The 27993-nt window shown below is 34.8% G+C and overlaps 1 protein-coding gene and 1 pseudogene across 1 annotated transcript; both read right to left on the bottom strand.

Moving 5' to 3' along the window:
- Positions 1-402: 402 nt before the first annotated feature.
- Positions 403-21760, bottom strand: LOC136222026 (transportin-1-like). The gene is made up of 29 exons (XM_066009504.1): positions 21405-21760; positions 19938-20225; positions 19322-19411; positions 19080-19157; positions 18906-18986; positions 17646-17696; positions 17323-17408; positions 15949-16015; positions 15794-15850; positions 15675-15704; positions 15495-15554; positions 15236-15349; positions 14033-14146; positions 8215-8313; positions 7898-8023; positions 7746-7820; positions 7482-7553; positions 7275-7385; positions 5637-5720; positions 5013-5120; positions 4520-4621; positions 4285-4347; positions 4132-4206; positions 3946-4017; positions 3715-3839; positions 3560-3611; positions 3412-3480; positions 3272-3331; positions 403-1107 (listed from the first exon to the last, which is right to left on the bottom strand). Exons 1-29 carry the CDS (start codon positions 21591-21593, stop codon positions 1024-1026), a joined length of 2682 nt encoding a protein of 893 aa, XP_065865576.1. The 5' UTR covers positions 21594-21760; the 3' UTR covers positions 403-1023.
- Positions 21761-24616: 2856 nt separating this feature from the next.
- LOC136222667 (probable serine/threonine-protein kinase PBL23) lies at positions 24617-27747 on the bottom strand (annotated as a pseudogene).
- Positions 27748-27993: the final 246 nt, after the last annotated feature.

Below are 27993 nucleotides of genomic sequence, written 5' to 3'. Positions count from 1 at the left end.
ACATCTTTTTATCAAAATCTCCTTTCCCGATTTAGAGAGGTGAGTTGCCTGCCAAGTGCCAACCCCTAGTTCTTCTCTGGATTCGTTGTTCGGGAAGTTGAAAATCAATTTCTTTCATCTCCCGATGATTGTAAGGATTCGTTATCAAATAATAGAATAGCTCAGAAGGCCATTAATGGTTTAAACTTTTCATTAAACTCAATTGATGTTGCGTATATTTATTTACTCATTCATGCCCTAAAATATATGTTCCATTGGCAATGTAAAAACTAATGAAATTGATTGAAAAGCAATGTTTGAATTGAAACATAACAGTTCTTGGTATTACATTGACAGAAACATAAACGCTAATGGTCTTCTAAGGATACTATCTGAAGGAAGGCATTGAACCAGAAACACAAGTTCAAACATGATGATGATATTGATATAAGTACATTAAAATACAAGGTTAAAATGTTACAATGTTTCTCGCACAAAATCAAATCTGAAACAAGACACTCAATTCCTCCCTAGTCTACTAGTTACAAGCCTTAAAAAAAAAAAGAACATGTGTATCATCACAAGCTTCTAACGATCAAATAACTATTTAAAAAAAAAAAAAAAAAAAAACCATTGTACAAAAAATTGAGGGAGAATGACAAGAAAACTTATCCCCTGAAAGTGAAAACCAATTAAAGTCCAGACCCAAAAGAAAAAAGAATTTGGAAACCTTGAATAAGACTAGTATTATTATATCAATCAAGAACAATGAATGCCCTCTAAAGCTTGGAAGCAGCAACCATTACCTCCATTTTCGAAAACCATATACACATCCAGACAACCAATACAGTGAATGTTTTAAGGAGAGCAACTTCAAGCTTGTTGAAAAAATCTTGACCAAATACTGGTCTGTGCCCAATTGAAGTGTGGCTCCAATCATGTACGACAGATGCACAAAATGATTATCATGGCAGGCTGATGCAGATGCAGATACACATCACAGTAGACTCACAATATCAAGGCAAATATTCCAGCACAAAGCCATTACACTTGATATTTTGAAAGCTTCTCCTTCACTGGGGTTTCCAAAGCAGACATATACTGGTCCCACACTCCGTTTCTAAGCATCTGCAGTAATAAACATATACTTAAAATTTACAAATCTGTGCACATCATGCAGACAAATATCAAGAGACTTTTCCACCTAAACAACTCAGCTTTTCATTTTATTTAACTGCAATTGTATAGAAGAATAATTAGAGATGAAACAACTCAAAGTTCAGTCAATTCAGATAAAGAAGAATCACGCAATTCCAAGTTCTTTTAATGCTGAATGCAATTAACAATTAATGAATCCCCTTAAAAGCCCATTTCAATCTCTAATTAAGTCATAATCTTAGTTGCAGCCTAATCAACTTCAAAAGAAGCCCCAAGATGAGCAGAGAGCCATAATCAGAAACCAAATACATTGAAGGTCACAGCAATGGTGCACCTTGAGACCTTTGTACACGAAAGGGATCACTACAGTAATTGGTGATTGATCCAAGGACCCAATTATCAAGCCTGCCAAAATTCCAGGCTTGCGAAAAAGGGTTCTCTTCCAACATAACCCAGCTTGATAGATGATATATTAGAGATTTTACTTCATGGGCCTAGCACAAACTTTCCAGATATTAAAAAAAAAAAATCATTTGTAGGGACCAGGCCAACCCTGTCTGAGCATAACATCCTCACCTAACTTGTACATTTCCAGCCTAATCAAATGATTTGGAACAAGAATATTATTAAGTAAATTATTGAAGATTTATTCAGGAGTAGCAATTCCATTCCATTCTATCTCAGGTTTTCGTTCTCCCTTACTGCCAAAATGCAGAGGAGAAAATGGAAAAAGCATGCAGGTTCTTGTGACTTGACGCTTCCAAAGAAAAATTAGAAAGCTTTTTTATTTAAAATCTTGATTTTATTAGTTTAAGTTTTGTCTTGGGATCATTTTCCATACACGATGTTACATGAATATCTTATTTTGGGAAGCCTCCCACTTAGGAAATAAAGAAAACTGTTCAGAGATTTTTCATTTCAAGAGGGAAAATGTTCTAGAAACTAGTGTGTCCTATTTACTGTTATTTATTATTCAGATGATGTCTATAAATACCCAAATTAATACATTATCTTATTCTACGTTTGGTACAACATACTTCTTCTTTCTCACAATGTGCATTGCATCCTCTTTTTTCTCAGTTCTAAATAAACCCATAACCCAACATTCATTCAGTTAATAGCACTGAAACCCATAGTCGTTAAAGGCGCGCTAAGGAGCTAAGGGGTCCTGGAGCCTAGGCTCAAGACACAAAGCAAGGCGTGCGCCTTAGGAACACAAGGCGCAGCAAACAAAAAAAAAAATACTCTTTTACTAGTTAAGCATAAACCAAAGAAAAACACACTTATGACCACACAAACAAAACAAAACCACATAACATAATACTAAATCATAAATGTCAAAAACACCAAGTTAAGTTCATACTTCATAGAGACGTTAACATATACTTAAAGTCTTAACCTAAGTACCTAACTACAACTAATGCTACTAAACTAATAACCATTCTCTGTTTGTTCTTCAGTGTGTCTGTCGCAGTTTATTTTTACGTGCAGTGGAGGAGACTCTTCTTTCTTTACGTGACTGCTCTTAATCATTCTCTGTTCTTTATTTTCTATATTTAGTTACGACTCTTGATATTCTTATTTAGATCAAGGAATATTCTTATTTAGATTAATCAAACATTTATATTACAGAAAACAGTAAAAAATTAAGAAAAAACCCTAGCGAACCCTCAGGCGCACCTTGATCCAGGCGCTGACGCGCACAAGGCCAGAGCCTTTTGTACAGTGCCTCGCTTTCTGCAATCAAGCTCAAGACCTTGAGCCTTGAGTGAGGTGCGCCTTTAACAACTATGCTGAAAACAGCTCCGAATTCCTACGAAACCCTAAGCCACTACATTGTTCATAGGAAGATTAGTCAGAACCATTCTATGTTGCTATACTCTCATATTATGGGCCAAACTCCACTTGCAAGTTGAGTCATTGTAGGCAGAGAACACAATCTGAGAATAACTATTTAGTAGAAAGTTTTGTGAAGAGCATTTAAATAATCCATAACTTCATGTTCGATAGAAACACTTAATTGACTAACAATTAATCAATGGTATCAATTTCCAGAAATTTGAGTTACATAACATAAACATGGAGCTAGGTTGCTCTTAGGTAGATTACAACAAACAAGTGATTTTCTGCTAACCTGTTTATAACCATGTAACACTTGGCACACTTCATTGTGTAGTTCTTCACTCCTTATTTCCTATGGATATCAACTGTGTTAGGAAAATCATTTTTAATTTCATAGAATTAACATATTGAAAGACTTGGTGTCATTCTTACATGCCAACTGGCAATAGCTTTGCACATGAAAACAAGTGAACTTAAAGCTCCTGAAGGATTTGCTCGAACCTAATAACATTAAAGAGCAGCCCAAACATTCATATATGTATTCAGCCTTAAGAAGAATAACTTTAAAGCACATCCATACCATTGCACATAGGCCTCGGAAAGCATCTTCTTTCTCAATATCATCACGAATTCTGTCAAAGATCAATTCATATAACTTGTCATCATCTCATGTGACAACATAAAATTGTCATCAAAAAACCGTTTGAAGTGTGATCTAGATGCACAAATACTCACGTAGACAAGGCAATGCACCACGATTGCATGAAATGCTCCATGTGTGGCGATACAAGTTCAGGACAAACCCATGCAAGCCTCCCTAGTGTGATTGCACTATTTTCTATTAGGGATTTGTTCAATTCCTGTAAGCATCCCAAAAGGCAAATAGAGATTCATATAGCCAATGTAAATGCCCGGTTGCATGCTCTCACACTCATATGCAACAAGACTAATGACAGACTCAATTACCTCTGAATGTTGAAGTATTGGAACTAAGCAGGATATGACAGTCATAATGATAGGAGAAATTTCTTGGCGAACCTGACATTGTTAGTATTTACACACAATCAATAAAATTAATTTATCATGATATGATCTTATCATTACAGGAATACCTACAAAAGGAAAAGCAATAGAAAGCTGAAGAACACTTGCCTTAACTGCTAACTCTCCAATAGCCCAACAAGCATTGTTTGCTACAGACAGAGTTTCCTTGAGCTTAGGGGTGTTCTACATGGAGCATATATATACATAAATGTATAACCAACCAAATAAAACGCTTGGAATCATTAGCTAAGTTTTACTAACTAGTTGTTTGGCTGCAACATCAAGATATTCAGGCAATCGAGGATGCAAATGAACAGCACACACCTGACAGAAATCAATATGAGGAACTGACATACAACAAATGTCAATATAAAGAAAAAGCTACTTCAAGAGGAAAATAAGGCTTCCAGCCACCACTTATCATCGAATACTAGCTAGTTGTTTTCTCTAAAAAAATCACTACTCACAAGATCCACATTTCATATTTATATCTTACTCGTGCTAGGTCTCCAAGGAGAGCAAATGCACTCTGTCGAATATCAGAAGCTTCATCCATACAACATTGCAGAAGCAGGTCCCTCAAACTGCTTTGTGAAACCTGAAGGTGAGAGTCACTCAGCAAATGCATAAATGTAAAAAGCTACTAGCATCCATAGAAACTGTAGATTAACTCCAATCTATGATCTGGTACTCAGAAAAGTCATGCATTCCACCAAGAACATACACAAAAACTTATAGAATTCAAGGTTTCTTCCCAAACATGCTCAAGGTAAAATAAAAGATTTCATCATTTCAGCCCAAACTAAAAGGTAAAATCAAACCAAAAACATATATGTAACCATATTGGACAACTTCATGAAAATAAACGACAGTAAAATCAAAAATCACTACTTAGGATAGCAAAGAGTAATTTTCACTAAAAACTTAAACCCACTTAGGCAGCAAAGTAAAATAAAAACTACAAAAAAAAAAATTAAAAATCATATTACCAAACTCTCAATCCCACTACCAAGACCCTCAGCAAGTCCAGAGAGGAGATCCAGAGAACAGACTATAAACTCTTTATCATATGGAACTCCTGTTGACACAGGATCAACCTGCATCCAAGTTCCAAAAATTACATTAAGAGTATTGCAAACTCAGGCCATAATGACAAATCAACAGCTAAAAGAGCAACATGTTCAATGTAATACATATGGTTAAAAGTGCTGATTTATCAACAATGCAGAACATAACAGGAGAAGGCTGTTAACTATATTGAGAAAAAAAATCATGAAGCTGCAAAAACAGATGACTCTTGTTTCTCTTGCAATAAACTGCAATTCTAGCAATTAAAATAACAGGTCTCTGTAGCACATAGCAGAACACTATACAAGAAATGCCATCTTGTTACATGATGAACGCTGCCTGGACATCTCAATAGAAACAATTACTACAAAATATTTCACTTACAAGGATCCACTAGACATTACAATATGCTAATATATGTCAGCACAAAACATGAGTAAAAAAGAAATGGGGAAAAAATTGAAATTTATATACAGAAAGCAGAAAAAATAGTTCCAAAAATCAAGGGTTGCTGCTGAATTATGAAGACATTAATTTGGTCTGACCTTTGCCAATTGTTGGCTCTGGATGATACTTATACACCTCTGGAATACAGGCTCAGCATAGGGAGAGAACCCTGGACCCAATGCCTGAAAAAATAAGCACATTATTGTAGTGTATCATAACAAGTCTTAACTGTTATCCACAAACAGAACTGAAAATGCATGTGGTCAATTAGTATAAACACAAGAAAATGAACATAAACTGTAAACATCATTTTACCAAATTGAATTCAATTAATCATAGAATAGAAGAAATTGTGCCAAAAAGACTATATATATATATATATATATATATATATATTGTGTGTGTGTGTGTGTGCGCGTGTGTGTGTGTATATACATCTAAGCTTATATCAACACTCTCTAATTTGGACGTATAATCGCATACAAGACACATAAGAATTTTCAAGGCCCTATTTTTTATGGTATTGCAAATCCTACTAACATAGTAAAAGTCCAACCATTGCCAAATAATCACACAAAAGCAAATGATCATAAAGGTATACATAATATAGAAGATTTGGATATAACTCGTTAGGCTAATACCTGAAAGAATAATTTTAAGGCATTCTATTCTTCTCTTCTCTTTTTCTCTTTATGATTGATAGATTAGTTTTGAGAATGGAGACTAGTTAGGTAGACTTGTTGTTTGGATGTTTATTTCTATTTGAAAATAGTTTATTTACAATTTGCATTAGAAGGTTCAATTCCAGTCATTTGATGTCAAATTTGTTTTACTTACATGCAGGCTGAAAGAAATTGCATGTGCATCACATTTGTACTAACGACAAAATTCAAATTCAAACTGCATTTCAAGTACCACTGAGACCTCCAACATATTCATCTAATGACAGAGAACTACGTAATGAACAGTTAGAGCTGACAGAAATGGAAAGGGAAAAAGATAAGATTCAAATTCTGCTAACGGATATAGAAAATAGTAAGAGAATGTGGTCTTGTTCATTCCTTAGAGTTAGAAAATCAATCAAAAAAGTTTAGGTTGTCCCCTTAAGGAAAAACAAGAATATAAGATTGGGAAAGGAAGATTAAAGAGAAGATATTAAAATTAACAAGCAAAACAAATATTACTAGCCTTCACCAACTCACTCTCAAACACAGACACACAAAATAGTGTATTGTACCAAAATTTTGTCATCAAACTATAATCATCATAATGTATGCCAGAATCTCACGTGGTGGAGGTCAAGAAAAGGAGGGCAAATAAAAATTTAGTGTTGTTTAAATTCATTTCCAGCATTAAGGTTGATCATTTTCATGGAACCAATTGAACTAAAAGCTTAGGCTAATAGTTAAAAATCCAATCCATATTAATATCTGACACACCACGCACGTAAATGCCCATTGGACTTGAAGTACACAAGCCCATCTTACCATGTGTTGAAATTAAATCAACAAATGGAGGATCACCAGCTTGTCACATCACTATAGGCAAGGCAAAGAATAGTGTTCAACCGTTTAAAAAAAAAAAAAAAAAAAGAGTAGCAATCATGACAACTAGTTGCAACGCCAACTAAGCTCTTTCTCCGTATAATGCAAGTACAGACTCTCACTTTACATCAGAAGACAGTCACACAACTAAGGGGGAATACAGATTGAGGTTGAAAATAAAGAGCAGAATACCTGTGCTATTGATGTAAAACACTCAAGCAACGGAAATAGATCTTTGTCTGAATTTGCAAGCTGCCCCCACTTTTCAATCAATGGTGGCATCAGAATATCAAGATAAGTGGGCTGCAAATCAAGGCAATTAATGCAAGTAAATATCGAACTGTACATCACTCAAGAGAGCAGAAGAAAGAAGAAATGAGCAGTAAACAATGTCGATACCTGATTTAGTTCTGCTCCAACAGCGTCTGCAAGGGTTCCAATAGCATCATATACTATTCTCAGATTCCGTCTCTAAATCAAACCATATAAATATAAATATAAATATAAGTACTGGATTCAATATTAAATTGTAAAGAAAGATATTGGTAAATGAAGAATGGAAGCACATATAACAACAGATTAAGTCAACAGAATCAGTGGCCTGAAATATAATAGTTTACACTGAAAGAAGCTTCTTAAATGTAAGACAGGCAGAAAAGGAACCTGATATTTCCCAAAAGCACACATGAGATGCTGTAAAATAATCTCTAAACGCGGTGCTAATTCTTCAGCAGCCTCCTGCAGAAATAACAAAACCATCAAGATCTACTAACAAAAAGTAGGAAAATCTAAAGCATCATTCTCATTGTAAAGACCTCTTCCAGTGTTGCAAAAGCTGAGCATGCAGCCTCTTGAACCCGCTTGTTAGGATCCAATATTCTTCGTAGAAGACCCATAAGAACCTTGTCAAATTGATTGTAGCCCTTTTCATGGCCACTTTCCTAAGACAAATAAGAAGAGAGACAAGTCAACTACAAAATCCAGAACTAGAATAAAGAAGAGGTAATGCAGAAATTATAAAAAAAAAATTACTACTTCCAATTAGCCTAACCAAAATAACATTATGTATTGCATCAAGCTGGAGGCAGATACAATTGTTGCAGATAATCATATATGAAGCAATTGATCATACCTGCACAATGTATTTGCTGAATCTAGAGAGTGTCCAGCAAGAAATACTCCGTATGAGGGGGAACTTATCATCTAACAGAGGGATAAGAAAATCCACAATCTGCACTTGTACAAAAGTTGATGCATTAAATAATTTAACATTCCAAATCAAAAGAATTGAACACCCTACAACAACAACAACAACATCAAAGCCTTAGTCCCGAAATGATTCGGGGTCGGCTAACATGCAAATACACAAACCATATCAACATAAAGCCCTCTCCTTCCCACCAAATAAAAAAAAAAAAAGGAAAACTGCTAAGATAATAATAAAGGTATAACAAAAAGCACAAGGACAAAAATAATAACAGAAAAGTTGGAGAAAGTAGGCACAAAATAATTACAATTATGAAATAGCAGAAAAAAATGTCAAGATTTTTCTGTTAGATAAAAACCTACTGCTAAGAAGTGGAAATAAAATAGAGCTCCAAAGGCATGCTATGATCAGGAAGAAAATAAAAATAACAATCAGAAAGTAAAGTTCTGAGCATCTCAATCCTACAACCATGACCTCATAAAATAGGAGGGATGCCCGTACTATTACAAGGACAGTCCCACACTGCAACCTTAGAGCATCCTTAGTAGTAAATTACAAGGGTTGTAATTGTTTAGGTGACACATAGGATAAGTAACAAACTAAAATAACATCCCATTAGAATCGGTTGTTATTTTAAAATTTTATGGGGTAAAAAAATAATTTAATTAACTAGGAGGGACTAAACATGATATTTATCAGATGCAAAAAGCAGAAATCATTACTGCTTTTTGAGGCGACAGACACGCTGATCTGGCGCGTGTCTTACATTCTGGCGCCTCCATGACTCCCACCTTCCACTCTTTTTGTGCTTTTTAGTCTAAATCTATGACAGGTTTCAATACGTTTACTCCTCAGATCAGCGGTTGAGCCTATATAGAGCCTAGAATGGTACCTAAGTATCCACTAGAATAGGAGTAAGGAGATTGAGATGAGGGTTGCACCATCAAGTGAGGGATCCACTTAGAAGCCATTTCATTTTGGTCATAAGAAAGGTGAATGTCTTCCATCCAATTAGGTACTACCATAGTCAGAGCATGGAGATTAGCAGAAGGCACCTCCAAACCTTCTTGTTGTCTAGAGAGGGCATCTGCAGCTCTGTTCTCACTCCCCTCCTTGTATTGAATGATGTAATCCTATGAGCTTAGAAATCCCCATGTGTAGTAGGTAAGTGTGAAGTTTCTGTTCCAAGAGATGCTTGATGCTCTCATGGTCGTTTTTAATGACAAAAATGGAGTTTTTCAAGTAATGTCTCATAGGCAGATAGTCTTTGATTTCTTGGACTGAATGTCTTTGATAGGTAGCAAATTGGCCTCCCTCCCTGCATCAAAACTTCCCCTATGGCATCACATTCTAATGTGATGGTTGCTCAAAATCCGCAGCACATAGAACATGAGCTTGAGTTTATCAAAAGTTGCTTGAGCTTAGGGGTCCAATTGAAGTTGTCTTTCTTTAATAGATCAGTAAGACCCAGAAACCCTCTCAAGCCCTTCAAATTGTTAGGAGTTGGCCAATTTTGCATTGTTTCAAGCTTTTCTGGATCAGTTGCTACTCCAGCTGCAGAAATAATGTGGCTCAAGTAGGCTACATAAGGCATGCCAAATTCGCACTTAGAGGCCTTGGCAAACAATTGATTGTCAGATAGCAATTGGAAGACAAGTTCAAGATGCACTAGGTGTTCTTGAGAATGGCTATATATTAGAATATCATCAAAGAAAACTAGTACGAACATCCTCAAATATGGCTCAAAGACTGTATTCATCAAAGACTAGAAGGTTGCAGGGGCATTAGTGAGGCCAAAGGCCATCACTAGGAACTCATAGTGTCCTGTGGATTCTGAAGGTTGGTTTAGGTTAGGTATGTCATCAGGCTTCATCTGATTTGACGATAACTTGCTAGAAGATCAATATTAGAAAAAACATTCGCCCCCCTAACTCATCAATAAGTTCCTGGATCACTGGAATGGGGAGCTTATTCTTCATAGTGGCTTTGTTTAATTCCCTATAATCTACACAGAATCTCCATGTACCCTCTTTTTTCTTAACTAATAACACAGGGGAAGCATAAGGACTAGTGCTAGGTTGTATCACCCCATTAGTTAGCATTTCTGCTACCAATCTCTCAATCTCATTTTTCTGATGGTAGGAATACTTGTATGGTCCTAACATTTATAGGATCTATAGTATTTTTTAGGGCTATGGTATGGTCATGAGACCTTACTGTAGGTAATGTTTTTTGTGGAAGAAACAGGGTGTGGTACTTGTTAAGCAACGGTTGAAATGTAGGTGAGACTTGGGGAATGTATGTTGTCTTAGTAGGAGAGTTTAAGACTTCTATAGCAGACATTGAAAACAATCTAGAGGTGACTCCTTTCCACCCATTAGAAACTAAGTGATTGACACTTTTAAGAGACATACTCTTACGTTTGGGTTCTTCAGTCATTCCCTGCAGTGCTAAGGGCTTGTTGTCTTTATGAATTATCAATTTATTAAACTCAAAGTCAAATGTGACTAGGTATGCCTTCTCATCCAATCTGAACCAAGTATAAGATCATAATCACCTAGTTCTAGCACTCTAGTAGAATTGTGCATAGACCAATCAAACTCATCACATTTAAGACTTGCAATGAGTTGCCTGCCATCAGCAACTATTACAGCTGCAGGTTTGACTTGTAGGAGAGGTAAAATGCCATGCAAATGGAATTCATGAAATCTATGTTTCAAGATGTGCAAACTGCACAGAACTCGCGTATTGATACTTTCATCCTAGAACAAAACCAGTTTAGGAAGGACCAACTCAACTCCATTTCTTCCTCAGCCCAACTCATACGTAATAACCAAAGCTCTTCACAAGAAGCTTCTCCCTAAGAATCCTTAGGAATCCAAACACCTCTGGGGGGACTAACACTAGAGCTCCATTTTTCAACAAGACGCTTCCAAAGAGCTACATGTGTTTGAAGGAATAGAGGTGGAAAACCAGTTAAGGAAATACCTCAACTATTTCCAACTTTTTGAAATTGCAGAAGAAAAAAAGTTAGATCTAGTGGGCATTGGTTCAAGAACTAGATTAAGTCCAACTCAGCAGCAACTTGGGAGGATTTCATTGAGGAAAACGTTAAGAGATTTAAGGAGACAGAAACTACAGATGTAGTAGAACAACTGACTCAACTCAAACAGACCTCCACGGTGGTTGAATATCAGGATCAATTCGAGGCATTGAAACTCAAAATGGAGAGGATCCACCCCACCATAACTATATATCTAGCTTCATCTCCACGGTGGTTGAATATCAGGATCAATTCAGCAGTTAAGTCTTTCGGACCACTACATATTTATACTGCTATCAAGAAGGCTAAGTTTTAGGAGAGCCATGTTAGGGAGATGATTGAGGCAGTCAAGCCTAGATCCACCTTCAAGCCTTCCGTCCCAAATAAGGTATGGAATCCTACACCTCTATCAACCTACAAACCAAATACATCAAACCTTAACCTAAACACAAGCTCTACCCTAGCTCCTAAACCACCTGATTCCAAGCTACCCTTGCAAGCCTGGCCTGTAAAAAGACCCATAGGGCTTGCTGGAAGTGTGGGGGAAGATGCTTCACAGGAAACCAATGCAACACTAAGAATCTTAATGCTCTTAACCTAGATGAGGATGGCAATGGAAGCTGGTACATGTGAGGAGATGATGAGTGAGGGCACTGAACAAATATCCTTATCTATCAATGCCATTGATGGAGGAGTGAGTCAAAACACCTTATGCTTGAAAGGGGTACTTAACAAGAGAGTCATTATGATTCTCATTGATAGTGGAAGCACACACAGCTTCGTGGACCAGAAGGTGGCTGTGACCTCTGTTTGTTCCTTCATCTGGACAGTTATCGCCTTGATTTGTTGCTCTAGATTCTCCATGGCTTTCCTGTGAGCTGTTGTGGTTCTCTTCGCAGCGTTGCTAACCATTCATTATGGCAATAGCCAGAGGAATGTTGTCTCTGATACCAATGTCAGAACTTAAGTTTTGGCGTCTGGATTAGAATAGAAATAGGATAGAAGAAGAACATAGGATTAGGAGAGAGAATTTAGGAAGAAGGAAATATTTCATTAAATTTCAGGATACCTCAAATGTACAACCATGACCACATAAAATAGGAGGGAGGCCAGTACTGTTACAAGGGCAGCTGTAATTCTATACAGCTGTGTAACAAAGTTCACTAGATGCCAAAATAGCAAAATTAACAAGCTAGTTGATACACCTTTTAGGGAAACACGACTATAACAGAAATCATTAATTAATTGTTTTAAACTATTAAATAAGGAAAGACCAAATATCCTAATCAGTCCTTAGACTTCGTCCCTTTACGATGATATGTAACAGAATTTTAAAGCCTAAAACCCAAGCTGCCTACTAATTCCACAAGACAACAGAATAGAACCATCAATAGTCCATTCGAGTGGTCAAAATTCCAGACACAATCTCCAATATGAGATGCTCAACAACATTATACCTTTATTTTCCCCCCATTCCATATTAGATATTTTTCTTTTCACCAATAAAAAGGAAATACTCATCCCGAGGAAAGAAAAAGACAGGTATTGTCACTCAGGGCCGGCCTGGGCATAGGCCAGGAGTGCGGCTGCCCAGGGCCCAAGGTCAAAAGGAGCCCAATTTTACTTTTTTTTATTATATATATTAATTTTTTATTATAAATATAGTTATAATACCTATTCAGACCTAAAATGGGTCCAAATTTCTATTTTAAACTTTTAAGTACAATTTGTTTTGGGGATAAAGAACAAATTTAACCCTAACGTTTTTAAGTGAAGTGCAGATTTAACCTTAACGTATGAAATGGTGAAAATTTAGCCCTAATGTTTGCAAACAAGATCAATTTAAGCCCTACATGATAGAAAATTAGAAAAAAAGTGTTTGATTGGTATTTAAGTGTACCTTTATCTTTCAAATATCAATTATATTTCAGATATTTAGTGTATTATTAACAAAATTACAAAAAAATTATTAAAATGTTAAAAACTAAATCTGCTACATATAAGTTAATCACAAATTCTTTTACCAAACTGTCTAAAATATTTACTGTATTATTAATATAGTTATAAAAAACCAATAAAAAATGTATGAACTACTTCAGTTTATAGACAAACTTGTTTGGAAGGACTGATATGACAATTAAATAACAGTCAAACCACTCTTTTCAAATTTTCAATAGCACATGGCTAAAATTGATTTTCCTTGGAAACGTTAAAGAGTTAAATTTAACACCATTTCATACGTTAGAGCTAAATCCGTACTTCGCTTGAGACGTTAGGGGTTAAATTTGGCCCTTATCCAAATTTTTTTTAAGAGCCCATTATCTCTTATTTCGGCTAGGGCCCATAAAATGTCAAGACCGGCACTGTTGTCACTAACACATACATTAAGCATACCACAAAAGCAAGGAGGGGAGGAATCTTCCCTGCTCATTACTTAACATGGGAAGAAGCCCCCCTACATCAATTGCAAGGATTCAAACATAGGCTCTCCCATGCTATCATTTGACTTTCGCAGATACAATTACACACCCTTCCTCCCACTTCTTCCTTGCTCCTTATTCCATGGATATTAGTTGTGCATAACATCATCTCTAACCTCCATTTATTACAAAGAACCCTCATTTACACCTAGAAACCAGGATAGTCGGCTATTCTACTTTAAATAGGGCCAATTAAATTGGAAAAATATAAATAATTTACCTGAGACAAATGAGGATAAAGGCCATTAATACAACCCTCAGCCACAGCACCTAGAGCCAAGACAGCAGCTTCCCTATCTTTCCAGGCCTCATCACCCTTAGCAGACAACTTGGCCTGCAGATATTTCCAAAGTAAAATTAAGCAGAGGAACATATAGCTTAGAGGGAAGGAATTCCACAAGCAGATCCATAAAGACAACACTGCTACAAAAAATCTCATCCATTAACCCCTGCAAAGTCAACCAGATATAAGAGACTCCTGCTTTTGGTAGCCTATAATTGTTGCAACATAGTCAACCCATCAGCACTAGAACTACTGTAAATATTGATAGACCGGTCACAATCATAACCTATTGTTAGTCACATGACCAAAGTAGATCCAGTGCATTAACTGAAGAAACATATTAGTTTGGAGAATACTATAGTCAACCCTTTAAAGTTCAATAGGAACACAAGACTGTTTTTTTATCAGTAAACCATCATTATCACAACATGGTCTACCCATCATCTTTAAAACTATCACAAAATATTGATCAATTGTATAGTCAAACTACCAAATTCGATTCCGTGAGCTGAAAAAGGAGAATAATGAAAACTGGTGGCAAGTAACTACCTTTCAGACTACAATTGACTTAGGTAAATTTACAGCACTTACTCAGAAAGATTGACAAAAAGGTAACTATCATACTCTGATATATGCACCAAAAACTTGTGTTCATTCTTCAACACTTGTTCCAAACTCTCACATAGGGCCATGCATGCTTGTAGTTACTTTTTTTTTTTCATTTCATTTTCCCCTTTTGTTCTTGCAATTACACACAAGATTTTTTAGATCAAATATTAAGAGCATCAAAGCAATAATCAATTCTCTGAAATGTTGTTTGTAAAACAGACAATGACAAAATTTGACTCATTCTCGAATTTCAATGACTCTGAAAAGAAGTTGCTCATAACTCTTAATGTGGTCTTAAAAATCAGGTTTAGACATAAATAAATATGCACATTGAGTTGTAGCTTTATACTTTAACAGGATATCCAATTTGCATGAACAAATAACTGATTAAACCAAGGAAACAATTGATATCACACAAGCCACGAGGACCTAGTTCACAAATACCATTTGATAGCTTACTACTGCACTGAGAGCAATAAAAAGAAGAGGGAGAAAAAGGTTTGTTCTTCCAAGAGCAAAAAAATTAATTACCTCAACAACAGGCATAAATGTCGATAGAATATCATCTCCAAACACATTTGATAGAATATCAAGAGCAGCAGCGCTGCATTTCCTCAAATTCCATACATTCACTATGTCATCATCCTACAATTATACCAAAATAATAATTGAGCGTATTCCAACAAAGGTCCTCGTCTTTTTACTATCATAATGCAGTAATATTTAGCCATATATACTAACAATAAACTCGCTAAGAAAAATAAAACATACAGGTCATTGGGAAACTTACATCATCCTCCACACTATCTGATCCATGTAGTCGAGATGAATGAAAACGTGGTTTCAGATCCTACATTACAGAAAATTTCAAACGGAGAAGAATAGCAGATTCAGTTCATCAACCGAAATTATGGGAAGAATTTTTCAAACACCCCGGCAATTAAAAAAAAATAACAAACTAGATAGGAACCTGATCTCGATCTGGGAGAGACTCATCCTCCTGCAACAATGATTTAATGCTAGTAAATAATGATTGCAACAACATTTATCCAGAACCATCTAACATCACAAAGTAGCCAAAATATTAACCTCAGCATCAACAAGTGACTCGTCATCATCAGTATAAATCATGTTTGACAACAAGACCTGCATAAGTGCAAATATATGCATAAAAAAGGGAACATCACTGCAAAACATAACAAACAGTTGACTATTGAATGAGAAAGTCAAGAAGCAAATTCTACTGGAATTAGCCGGGGCAGGAATTCTGTCAAGTTCTCTGGTGGTAGCTGAGCATCACAATATGCAGACCTGCCAATCATAACCAAGATTAAGGTGCTGTTTGATAAAACTGAAAATTAAGTGCTGAAAAAATAAGTACTGAATTTTAAGTGCTGAATATTTTAAGTGCTGAAAATATTGAGTGATATAATTATTATAAAAATATTAGTTGATAATGTTTAACTTAAAATGTTAAGTCAAATATTTTGACTTACCAAAATAAGTGCTTTTTAACTTAATTTATTAATTTAAGTGGTGGAAAAATAATTGTTATCAAACGCACTTAAAATAAATAAGTGCTTAATATTTTAATTTAAGCCATTAAGTGGTTTATCAAACAAGGCCTAAGAAGGAACATAACATAAAATATAGAAGAAAATTATGTTGTAAACATTGTAACCAAAAGGGCATAAACCTCCCACCAAGAAAATTTGGCAGAATACATAATAATATGGTGTTCATACTTTTAGTATACAACAACAACAAAAAAATTAAGACCAGATCCTTACTAGATTAAATTTATATTCTTTTTCTGTTTAACAGTGTTGCTATGCTTAATTCATATACATGTCACTATTGCAACAGTTTTCTATCTGATGCAACTTGATTAATTCAAAGCATAGTAACAAATTTCAACTCAAGTATGATCTATGTTATTGTAGACAAAAAAAAAAATTGAAAAAAAAGGTGTAAAATATTTCAAATCCTAGAATTCTTGTTTTTCAAATGTAAGAATCATCCTTCAAGATGTGAACAGAAAATCAAGAACCCTAATCTTAGACATGAACCATCTTCCACTTATTACCACAATGAATCTTAACAATTAACATTTTCTGGATTAAATACTAATTCATCATACCAATTCAATTCCACCAATTTACTCCATATGAAGTTGATCATATACCAGCTCTTAATCTGACTCGATTATAACAAATTCTGAGTTTTCAATTTAACGTGGAAGGAAGCAATAACATGCTTTAAGATTACAATTGAAACAACAAAATAGTTTCTTTCACACAATGATCTTGCAGGTAAGGCATGCAAATTGCAAATTTTCTATTAGCACACAACTGTTTAGTATGTAGCTGTTTACTATAGATTCATTGGGTTCTCTTTTTGAGGCAATAAGTAATCAGCAGATTAAAAGTGACTATGCTGCTTTATATTGTCAGAAATAAATAATTTGACAGCAAAAGTCAAATATTTATAACCATCATGGTAATACAACAAATGGCAAAGCCTTGTGTTTCCTATTCTTATGCAAACAATCTGGAACACAATGTCAGAAAGCCAGCAATGCACTGTTCAATATATACTGTTTGGAAGTAGAGGATTACCAGAATTCACAGGCTTCAAGTGCTACTTCATCATCACCATCCTTGTTGACTAGCAATATGTATTCGATAACTTCTTTCAAATGTGGCTGATGTAACAATGATATCAATATTAATCAATTATAAAAAAAAAATTAAATGAGGTTGGTAGAAAAGCTGCCTTCCAATAGTGCTCAGCTAGGGCAATTTCAGGATGAAAAAAGAATTCAAAGTACAGTAAACGTGACTTAAAATTGAATCATAGTGTAAGACCAAGCAAAAAGTGGAATTTTATGTGTATATAATCTGAAAGAACGTGGCATGAAACTAGAATTTAAGATACCCACCTCTAGGAAAGATGGACGGACTTCAATTAATTGAACAAAAGCCGCACATACCTATTTAAGAAGTCAAGGGAATGAGGCAATGACAAAAATGAGTAAGTCAAGCTTGTGAGTAGTAATAGTAATATAGAATTTCTACCAGATGCTAAAATAAGAATGAATATAAGAAAGTTAATTTGTTAAGTAAAGGATCAGAAACAGAAATAAGAGCCGTTGAACATAGATATTGTCCACAACACCACCATACACTAATTCCAATAAATTTCCATCTCAAGATCAAACTGCAAAAGAAAAATTAAAAAAAAAAATCCTACCAATGATGCCTTGTCAATACAAGTTTAACGTTTATATTGTCTCTTAAATTCAGCAAATAAAAAATCACAATTAACCAACAAATATAAGATCAATGAATATATAGTCTCTCTGTGAACCATAGAAGGAGGGAGTAACAAGACAAACCAAAGATTTATCTTAAATCTTTATGGTGCTAGATAGAAAGAGTTAAGAACCAATATCATATGAAGGTCATGTATACAATATACAAATAAGTGAAATAACCAAGAGGAATATCATTATTAAACCAAGACTTATGGACATAGTTATTTAAGGCAAAGCGCGCTAACGCGCAAGGGGTCCTGGAGCCTAGGCGCGCGCCCGAGCAACACAAGGCACGCTAAAAAAAATATTAAAAAATGATAAATGACAACAGTTAACATTTCTAAAATACAACAAATAGTCAAATAACAACAATCTTATAAAATGCATGAACTAAAATTCAAATTAACTATTAACTCTACATAATTATAATTCATTATAAAATTTGAAATCCAAAACCCTGTTTTGCAGCAGAGGTTCTTCACAGTTCACAAACACAAAAAGAACACAGTGGAAGTGTGGAATATTCAATACTATATGATCTGTATCTATTCAGATCTTGATCTTCTTTCCTTTGTATGCTATTTATTTCTTATGCTAACTGATCTTCTCTCGTTTTTCTATTTCTTTTTTTTTATTCTAATTGATGTTCTTTCCTTTTTTTTTTCTTTTATCTTTCTCATTCTCATTGAAGTTTTTCCGTTTTCTGAATCATTCTTTATTATTCTAAGCCCTGAGCCTAGGGTCAGGCGCACCTTTAACAACTATGCTTATGGAGTAATTACTGACAGCAATTAATACCAAAGAAAATAACTAACAAGTACAAATTTTATTGGTGAGAATAGCTACAAAGGATCTGATCCATTGAGACAATGTGAAAGCACTCACCAATTTCCGCACTTCTGCAGCAGGATCATGAGCAAGAACAAATAAACCCTGAAGATACTGATTCATAGATTCATATAAAGCCTGCAAATATAACATATAATATTGTTTGGCTCAAAAGAATGAAATAGTATTGCAGGTGGTGGAAACTAGATAGATGTATCAAAATATACTTACAGCAGGCATTAACATAATGTATTGATTCACAGAACCCAAGGCTAGTTTTCTTAGTGAACTGTGTGGTGACTGAAAAAACTGTTAAAAGGAAAACCAAGTTATAATACTTCCAGGAAAAAAAAAAATCATTAAACTTTTCTTTAGTCATAATAAGCCTATCATAAAATGGTTAGTTTTGCAGAAGACATGAATTAAGCAGAGCCTCTATTATTAAATCTACAGCAAGGCTATACTGATCTCACATTGTAAAATCGAGGAAGGAATAGCTTTATGGGACGATCAGATAACCCAGGCACATCAGAATCCAAAACTTGAGGGATATCCTCGCAAACCTGCATCACGTAAAATCATATTGACTAGGCAATGTTCTAATAGTAGAAAAGAAAATAATTTGTGGCATGTCACACACATAAAAAGAACAACATCGGGGAAAACAACTATAAGCAACAGATCTCAAGGTCCGTATATACATTACATCATTGTAATTTCTGGAGAGATATAAAGGACCACTGAGTAAATTAGTTATTGGGGTAACCTAGATCAATGGAAGCCAGAAGTAAGGTAAGTCAAAATAAAACAGAAGTCATTAACCAATGACAATAGCCAAAACTTTGTTAATGCATAAATGATATAATGCACAACAGTAACATCATTGCCACGCGGTCAACAACACATTTTCTCTCCTAAATGCATAATTATAGAAAATCATAATACTAGGCAAGAGATGGCTACAAAATTATTGGCAGTAAGCAAATCAAAACTCATTTTTTAAAGCATGTAAGCACAATCAAGTCAATGGAATCTTATACTGTAAGAGGTTTAACTCGTTAACTACTAATATAAGGATGTCATGTATACCTTAGACAAAGCATCCATAGCACCTTCCATGTGATTTTGATCATTACTGTCCAAGCAGTTTACAAGAGCCTGTAACAGCTCAGGCCAGCCTGAAATTCCCCCTATTTGGACAACGACACTTACAATTGTTCCGACTGTTGACCTTATATGCCTATCTGCTGCTCCTAAACAAGGCAACAACTCAGACTTGATATATTGCTGGTATGCAGGAGCCATTGCTTTGTACGCAGTTCTCAGGTTGTTCTTCAGTAGCAGACCAGCAGCTTGTCGAATCTCCACAGATTTACCCTATTAGAAGTACCGGCCAACAGAAGAAACAAAAAGCATATGCAATTAATAATGATTCTGTAAGATGGCATAGTAAAACAAGTCCATTGAATATCCAAAAATAAAACGGACCCATTGCCCATGTTCATTTTGTGCAAGTGTTTGATACATACTGTACTGAGGAATATCTTATACCTGGATTGAATTCAAGATGGTAAGATCAGGTGTGTCTTCACATGATGAACAAAGACCAGGTAAAATTTGTTTCTAATTTATATTCTTGAGTATGAATGGACAATATAACGCACCAGTATTGAAGTTAAAGTGTTATATCACACATGGTGGTCCATGAACTTCGCAATTAAACAAGGTGAATGTTCAGTAAGCAACTGAACTAAGCTTTTACTTAGTGTTCAGTAAACTTCTCAGTATCAGCTTCCTTGTTTAGGCAGTTCATACTATCCATACATAGTGTTTTGATCTAAGATTTCAATTCTTTTGAGCAAGATTTATCAGCATTACATGTATGTTGTTGAGTCCCTTATGTAATATATAGTAAATTCTACAGTTACTTTGTTTTAACGAAGTAATTATTAATTTGCATTAACTATTGGATGATAGAAAGTAAATGTTATTTAATGGTAAAATGTACCAATTGCAAAAACAAAGTGATGGAAAACAAAAAACGATAGAGTGCACCTATATAAGAATCAAATAATTCGCAAAACATATTCCTGTCATGCGAAGTGTTAATTTCTTCAATGCTCATACAGCTCTAATTAAGTGTGTCCAAAGGCAAGAATCATGGTCCATGTGCTTAAGCACACTAAGAGTACAAAAAGTTGCAGAGTTAAAAGCTCATGAAAAATAATACCAGGCAGAACAATAGGGGCGCAAGAGATGGCTAGCTATAAAATAATTAAACTCACTGCAAGTGGATATAAATTTTTTTTGTTTCGTTCAGAACTGATTCCTTATAAACGTTTCACTCATCAAGCTGATAATTTGCTCAAGTCAATCACATATCCCTCCAAAACTCAATAAACCCTACTCTAACAAAGAATTAGCTTGAAACCCCTAATTTTCCAATAGAAAAATTCATATCAAGCAATCATATCAGACCCACAAACAAAAATACCATTAAACGAATTGATCAAAGATTATCCCTAGAAGCAGATAAAAAATAAAAAATAAAGACACCTCGGAACGCGTGAGAATGAAAACGAGGTAGTTGTTGAAATCGGGAAACTGAGAGTAGTGCTGGAGTTGCTGCCAAATCTGGGACTTGTCAGCAGAAGAAGATGGAGAAATCTGATTCTCCAGCAGCCCACAGATCTCCTTGAAGCCTTGTTCCTGCGGGTTCCAGGAGGCAGTGGCCGTCGCCGCCATTATTGAGAGAAGAGTAGAGCTTAATTAGGACCGAGTAAGGTGGCGGTGTAGCAGCAGAGGCGAAGGAGAAGGAGAAGGAGACGAGTCCCTGCTATTCTCTTTTTTCTGTATTAAATTGAAATATTATACAGTACTGCGTCTGCTATAAAACAATCAACTCTTTTTCTATTTTGCATCAAATAAGTAGGGTGATGTTTGATAGCTGAAAATTAAAATTGCTGAACAAATAAGAATGGAATTTTAATCATGGAATATTATAAGTGGATTGCTATTCGTCGCCCCTATTTTACTTACCCTCACCTCCTGTTTGACATTTTTGCCCTTTTCATTTTCCATTCAAAAAAGTGAAATTCTCTCAACCGCGAAGAACAAAACGAAGAAAAATCATGCCTCCAAAACAAGGAAAAATAATTGAACATCTAAGTTTCGTATTTACCAATAATCTGAAATTTAACGAATTGAACTTAAAAAAAAAATTCGTTGAATTTGCTCTAAACGGGTAGCCCATACGGTCCGGTCCATGGACCGGTAGCATGAACTACCCTATTTTGCCTAGGTACAAACGGGTGGGCTACCCGTTTTCCTTTAGGGAAAACGGGTTTATTTATTTTTTTTTTTAATTATAATAAATATTAATTATAGATAAATTATGTATTGATTGGAAATAAAAAATACGTATTGAAGTGTCCAATTAATTTTTATTTGGTAAATTATATTTATATATTTAAATTCATTAGATTACCTATTATCAAATTAGACACTTTCAAATTAAATTTTCCAAAAATACTCTTAGTAAACACTTACCAAAACTTTCACTTCACTCTGTGCGATTTCTTTGTACAATTTCAATAGCAAAGGTCGGGAAGAATGTAAGTGATAATGTTATTTCTGATGTACTTTTTGCAATTTTAGATTTGTTGCGGTTTTGGTATAGAGTTAGGGTTAGGGTTTTATTGCGATTTTGATTTAGGTCTTAGGGTTTTGTTGCGATTTTGGTGTTATTTCTGGATGGAATGTTATTTTTCATGTATTTTGTTTATTGAATGTTAGAAATGGCCTTATTTCACCATAAAGACACCTTCGCAATCATAAATTTCTTCTGTAGTGGATGCAAACTGCGAAGCAAAATCATAGCAGTTGCGTCTATGCGAAAGAGATGCATGACTGCTAAGGTGATTTGTGTCTTCGTAGTTGCACAAACTGCTAAGGGGTTGAATAAACTGCGAAGTTGTAGTTTGACTTTTACTTCGCAATTACGTCAACTGCGACCTATAATACACATACTTTAGTTTCACAATGCGAAGTAGTTGTTTTTAACTATGAAGTAGTTTCCTTTAATTGTTTCCCTTACACTTACTTTCAACTTTGTGAAGATTGATGCTTCTAAAAAGGATTCCAATAAGAGAGGAGTATCTCTTCATGATAGTGTTAAAGGTATCAAATTCAAGTATCCCTTCAGTTTGAATACGAAGGCATCAATTAGAGTGGGGTTGACACTAAGGTAATGAAGAAGGTAAAAAACAAGTTGTTAAAACACCAAATGGAACTATTTAGGAAAAGTTCTTTCGGGCATTTGGCGGATATGGATGTGTGCACATTATCCACTCTCATATAACATAGGGTAATAACTAGAGAGATTACTCCATCGAAACCAAAACATAGAGAGATGTGGTTCAACATCAAAGGAGTTGAACTCAAATCTGGTGATTAGGAGTTCGAACTGATCACTAGGTTGAGATTTGGTGATCAGAAGCCAATTTTACAGAGGATGAGTTTGTTAAAGAAAAAGAACGGATTAAGAGATATGTACTTTGGAGGAAGTCGGAGCTTAACACATAAACAAATATACGAAGATTTCGATAACACAAATGGGCACGTTGAAGAAGACGGTGATACAATCTTCATGGCGATGTTGTATATTATACATAAGAGCTTCTTCACTAACAACCCAACTTATTCGGTGGATAACAACATCATCGATTGATAGGGGTCAAAAAACCTTGTCTTTAGGTACGGTTTTTAGGGTAGTTTTAATTAGTTTTTTGCAAAAAAAACGAGTGTTTCTCGCACTTTTATGCACTTGTACCTAAAGTTTAGTTTTCACACTCGTTTCATTACTTTTCGTAGTTTTTAGCCATTTTCTGAGTGTTTTCAGGCAAAATAACGCCAAAATAGCACACACTTGAACTTCACCTCATTTTTTAAAAAATTTGCGCAATGCGCTTACATTAAAGAATAAAAAAAATCCCCACCAGACCCGGATGTGATTCGAACCCATGACCTCCCAAGGCATAGGTAAGCTCTCAACCACTAGGCTAAGAACTTCACCTCATTTATTTTGGCTAATTGATCCATCAAAGGTCACACCAAAGGAGTTTTTACTCGAATCTAAAGACTGGTGGGTCAATTTAGCCTCTGGACTAATGATTTTTGGAGTTTGATGTGTGTGTGTGTGCAGATTGAACGGGATCAAAATCGGTGGAAAATCATGTCTCGGGGACCCCCAAGAGTTAATCGGCGAGCTGGCCTGCGAAAATCAACTTTTTAGCTGATTCCCGGCCACACGACTCCTTCGCTGCGCCTCGGCCTTCCTACCTACACTAGGAAACATTTTAGAATTAATTTTAGGTCATCTCACTACACCATAAAACCCCTACTGCAACCAAGTGAAATTGTTGGCTTAGACCCCTTTTTGAGTTGCAATAGGCCAAAAATAGACCTAACGCAACAAAAATCCAATTGTTGCGGACGCTCCTGTAGCATTATTTGCAAATGCAACAATTTCTAAATAATAGCAACAATTTACAATTGTTGGATATTTTTTAATTAGTTGCAACAAATTTTTTTATTGAAGCAACAAATTTACAAAATAATCCAACATGTTATTATTGTTGCATTAAATCTAATGCAACCAATTTATTTAATTTTTGCAACAATTTTAATAGTTTCTGCAACACGAATATTGCTTCAAATGCAACATTTATATTACTTCTTGCAACAAATTATATGATTTTGCAACAATTTTAATTCGAATTTGCAACATTATTGGTTGGAATTGCAACAATTTTAAAATTGGCATTTGCAACATATTTATTAGCTTTTGCAACAATTTTAACTGGGACCTGCAACATATTTGATAGCTTTTTGCAACATTTATAATTGAATTTTGCAACAATTACAATCTGCATCTTTTTGTTGCATTCTTTTGAATAATTTAAACGTGTAATAAATGCAAATTTTGACTAATTTCGGAAAATGTAATCTAAAATATAATAAATATACTTCTAAACAATGATCCAAAACATACATACACAATCTCTTACAAAATAAAATAGAGTATCATAATATCCAATACATAGTTTTCAAATTCTAAGAGACGACAATCTTTCATTGATATCACTCGTTATCTTCCCCATCATCATCTTGTACAAGAATGACGTATAACTCATGTCAATTGCAAATTCTCATTACGAAATTATATTATAACGAGAATGATTTGATAAATTGATTAAGAGCTTCAAGACCTTGTGATAAAGCTTCTTCCGCCTCCTTAATTGATTGTTGTAAGCCCCATATCCCTAATATTTGTTGCGCAGTTAATGGCTCTATTAGGCTATAGGTCCAAAATTGACAAGTTCAAGATATGAACAATACAAAGATTATAAATTAAGGCGTAACATATGCAAATATAAATAAATACATGGTGTCAAAAATTAAAACATTATAATTTGAAATGCATAATTATCTATTAACTTATTCAGTGATGCTCTTCCACGCATCTCGCATACTCCATGTCAAATACAGTAGCATCTATATACCACCCCATTTTAATAATGATCCTTTATTTTACAAACCCAATAAATAATATCGTACTTGAATTTATGTCAAATACAGTAGCATTTATATACCACCCATATCGTACCTGAATTTATGTCTGAATTTATGTTTGCTATACCTACAGGAAGACCTTGATCTCCACCCATTAAACCTCCTCCTCCTCCAAAGAAAATCCCCTAATTACATTAATTAATAGGTTACGTTTCTTAAACTTGTTTTCAACGATAATTAGGTTCATTTAACAACAAAATTAAACTTACTTGAGATCTGGCTCTTTGAAGCTCTTGTTCAAGTTGAGTTAGCCTAATCCTACTTGACTCTAGTTGCCGAACATAAGCCTATAATTACAAAATAATAAGCAAAAACCAATTATTTATAAAATAAAATTGGACAGACAGAATCACACAAACAGACCTTTTTTCTTAGCCTACTTTTCCTTGCTGCTTCTCTATTCTGAACAAGTCTCCTTAATGTTTGTAAATAAATTCTCATTTGATTAATTAATTAAATAATCAAAATTAGTATAAATTAATGTCAGAATTATTATTATTACCTTAGGGTATGGTATCTTAAGTCCTTCATGCTCTGAATAGCATACCTTAATAGAAAATTGAGATTGGTTTTTCATCTCTAAAACGAGATACTGTATATCTCCTACATATGCCTTCTCAGGGAGAGAATCAATGAAACCCTCTAGCTTCAAGAGACTCTGATAATGAACGGAAATAGTCAAAACAAGGAAAAGTTGATTGAAGACACGGATGATATCCAATGAATATTTAACAAAACAAGCAAGCTTGATCACTATAAATTCCAAATCACTGTTAGGGGAAGGCTTAGTCTTCCTCCTCCCCTTCACAATCTTCCTCTTTGCAATTACGAAACTAATAAAATATACATTAATTAAATCTCTTTTAAAGTTAAAGAGCTCATTAGTATAAAAAGCAATCATACCAACTGATTAAAAAAATTCAATCACTTCTAGACCTCACAATACTCTGCCACATTATAGATGGCAGTGATATCAAGTTATTTTCAGATGCCCTGATACCAAATAAAAACGCACCTGGTTCGAAATCCCAGCAATACCCAGAAACTCTAAGATACCTCCACCTTTAAACATTTGAGATCTGGACAGAGAAAAAAGAGACTTAAAGGAGGTAAAAGGAAACCGAGAACCAAGAAATACTTATACGAACTCGAAGATGAAAAAACGAACTCGAGAACCCAGAAGTACTTCAAGCAAATCACAACTAGATTTGATTTCTCATATGAAATCAATCGAGATGGCTATTTCATGATATTGAAGAATAAGACAGATCAGACTTACCGAAGAACAAGAGAAATTGAATAAAATAAATCAATAACCATCGCAAATCATCTATAACCAAATACAGATCATCTATAATCAAATACAAACTTACCCGATTTTAGATTTTGTGCAGAAGAGGCGGAGATGAACCAAAGAGGTGGAGGCGGCGGTGGAGTAGAGAGCGAGTAGTGTGAACTTCCTTCTATCTTTAAACAACGGAGTTGCCTGCATTACGAATTACGAATCCAAAAGTTTAAGCCGATAATTAAGGTTCTAAGAATAGAGGATATTCTGAATGTTCATTACATACCCAAATGACTAGATTCTGTTCTTCTACTGCTCTTCTATTATCAATAACTCTTCTTCCAGTAATAAGCTCTAAGAACACAACTCCAAAGCTGTAGACATCAGATTTAGCAGTCAATTGGCCTGTCAAAGCATATTCAGCAGCACAATACACATATGTCCCCATCACCCTGGTGGAAACATGAGTCTTATTCCCCGTTGGACCGAGTTTCGCTAGCCCGAAATCTGATAGTTTTGGATTGAAATTCTCATCCAATTACACGTTTGATGCTTTGAAATCTCGATATATCACAGGAGGAGTAGCTGTTTCGTGCAAGTATTCAAGCCCTCTTGCTGCACCTTCAGCTATTTTTATCCTTGTTTTCCAATCCAAGCCCTTTTTCTCTGGTGGAAAATCTAAAAACAAAAAAGAAAAGAACACAAAATTCCAATGTATTTTGCAATCTATATCATTAAGAAAGAAGAAATGAAAATGGAAAATTTAAATTAGATTGTACATACCAATAAGGTGATCTTCAAGAGAGCCATTAGGCATATATTCATAGACTAAATTCTTTGATCACCTTCAGCACAATATCCAGCTAGATTGACAAGATTAGAATGGTGAAGAAGACTTAACATCAAAACCTCAACAAGAAATTCCATGTTCCCCTGAAGAAGACTTAACATCAAAACCTCAACAAGAATTTTCCTATTCATAGTCCTTAAGGCTTTTCTTCAAAGACTTTTTGCTAAGTTTCTGCTCAGACATACAACAAGGAAAGCAGTTCATCTTGACTCCCCTCTCTGATCCACCAACATCAAAAAAAAATTGAGAGAGGGATATAGGAAAATAAGGGTTGGAAAAGAGTGGAAGAAAGAAAAGACAAGCAATAGCCAGAATGTAGAGAAAGAAGAGTATAGGAATGACAATACGGATAAACAAACACGAAAAATACAGGAAAT

Source organism: Euphorbia lathyris, chromosome 3, assembly GCF_963576675.1.
Source record: "Euphorbia lathyris chromosome 3, ddEupLath1.1, whole genome shotgun sequence".
NCBI classification, from domain to species: Eukaryota; Viridiplantae; Streptophyta; class Magnoliopsida; order Malpighiales; family Euphorbiaceae; genus Euphorbia; species Euphorbia lathyris.
The sequence above is the reverse complement of the archived record's forward strand: the minus strand, read 5'-3'. Positions and strand labels throughout refer to the sequence as shown.

Coding starts and splice junctions, on each gene's coding strand:
- LOC136222026 (XM_066009504.1), bottom strand. CDS start 21,593: ATGGCGGCGACGGCCACTGCCTCCTGGAACCCGCAGGAACAAGGCTTC. Junction 19,412..19,937: donor CTATGGATGCTTTGTCTAAG/GTATACATGACA, acceptor TACGTGATGCAG/GTTTGCGAGGATATCCCTCA. Junction 15,350..15,494: donor CAGATAGTGTGGAGGATGAT/GTAAGTTTCCCA, acceptor GTATAATTGTAG/GATGATGACATAGTGAATGT.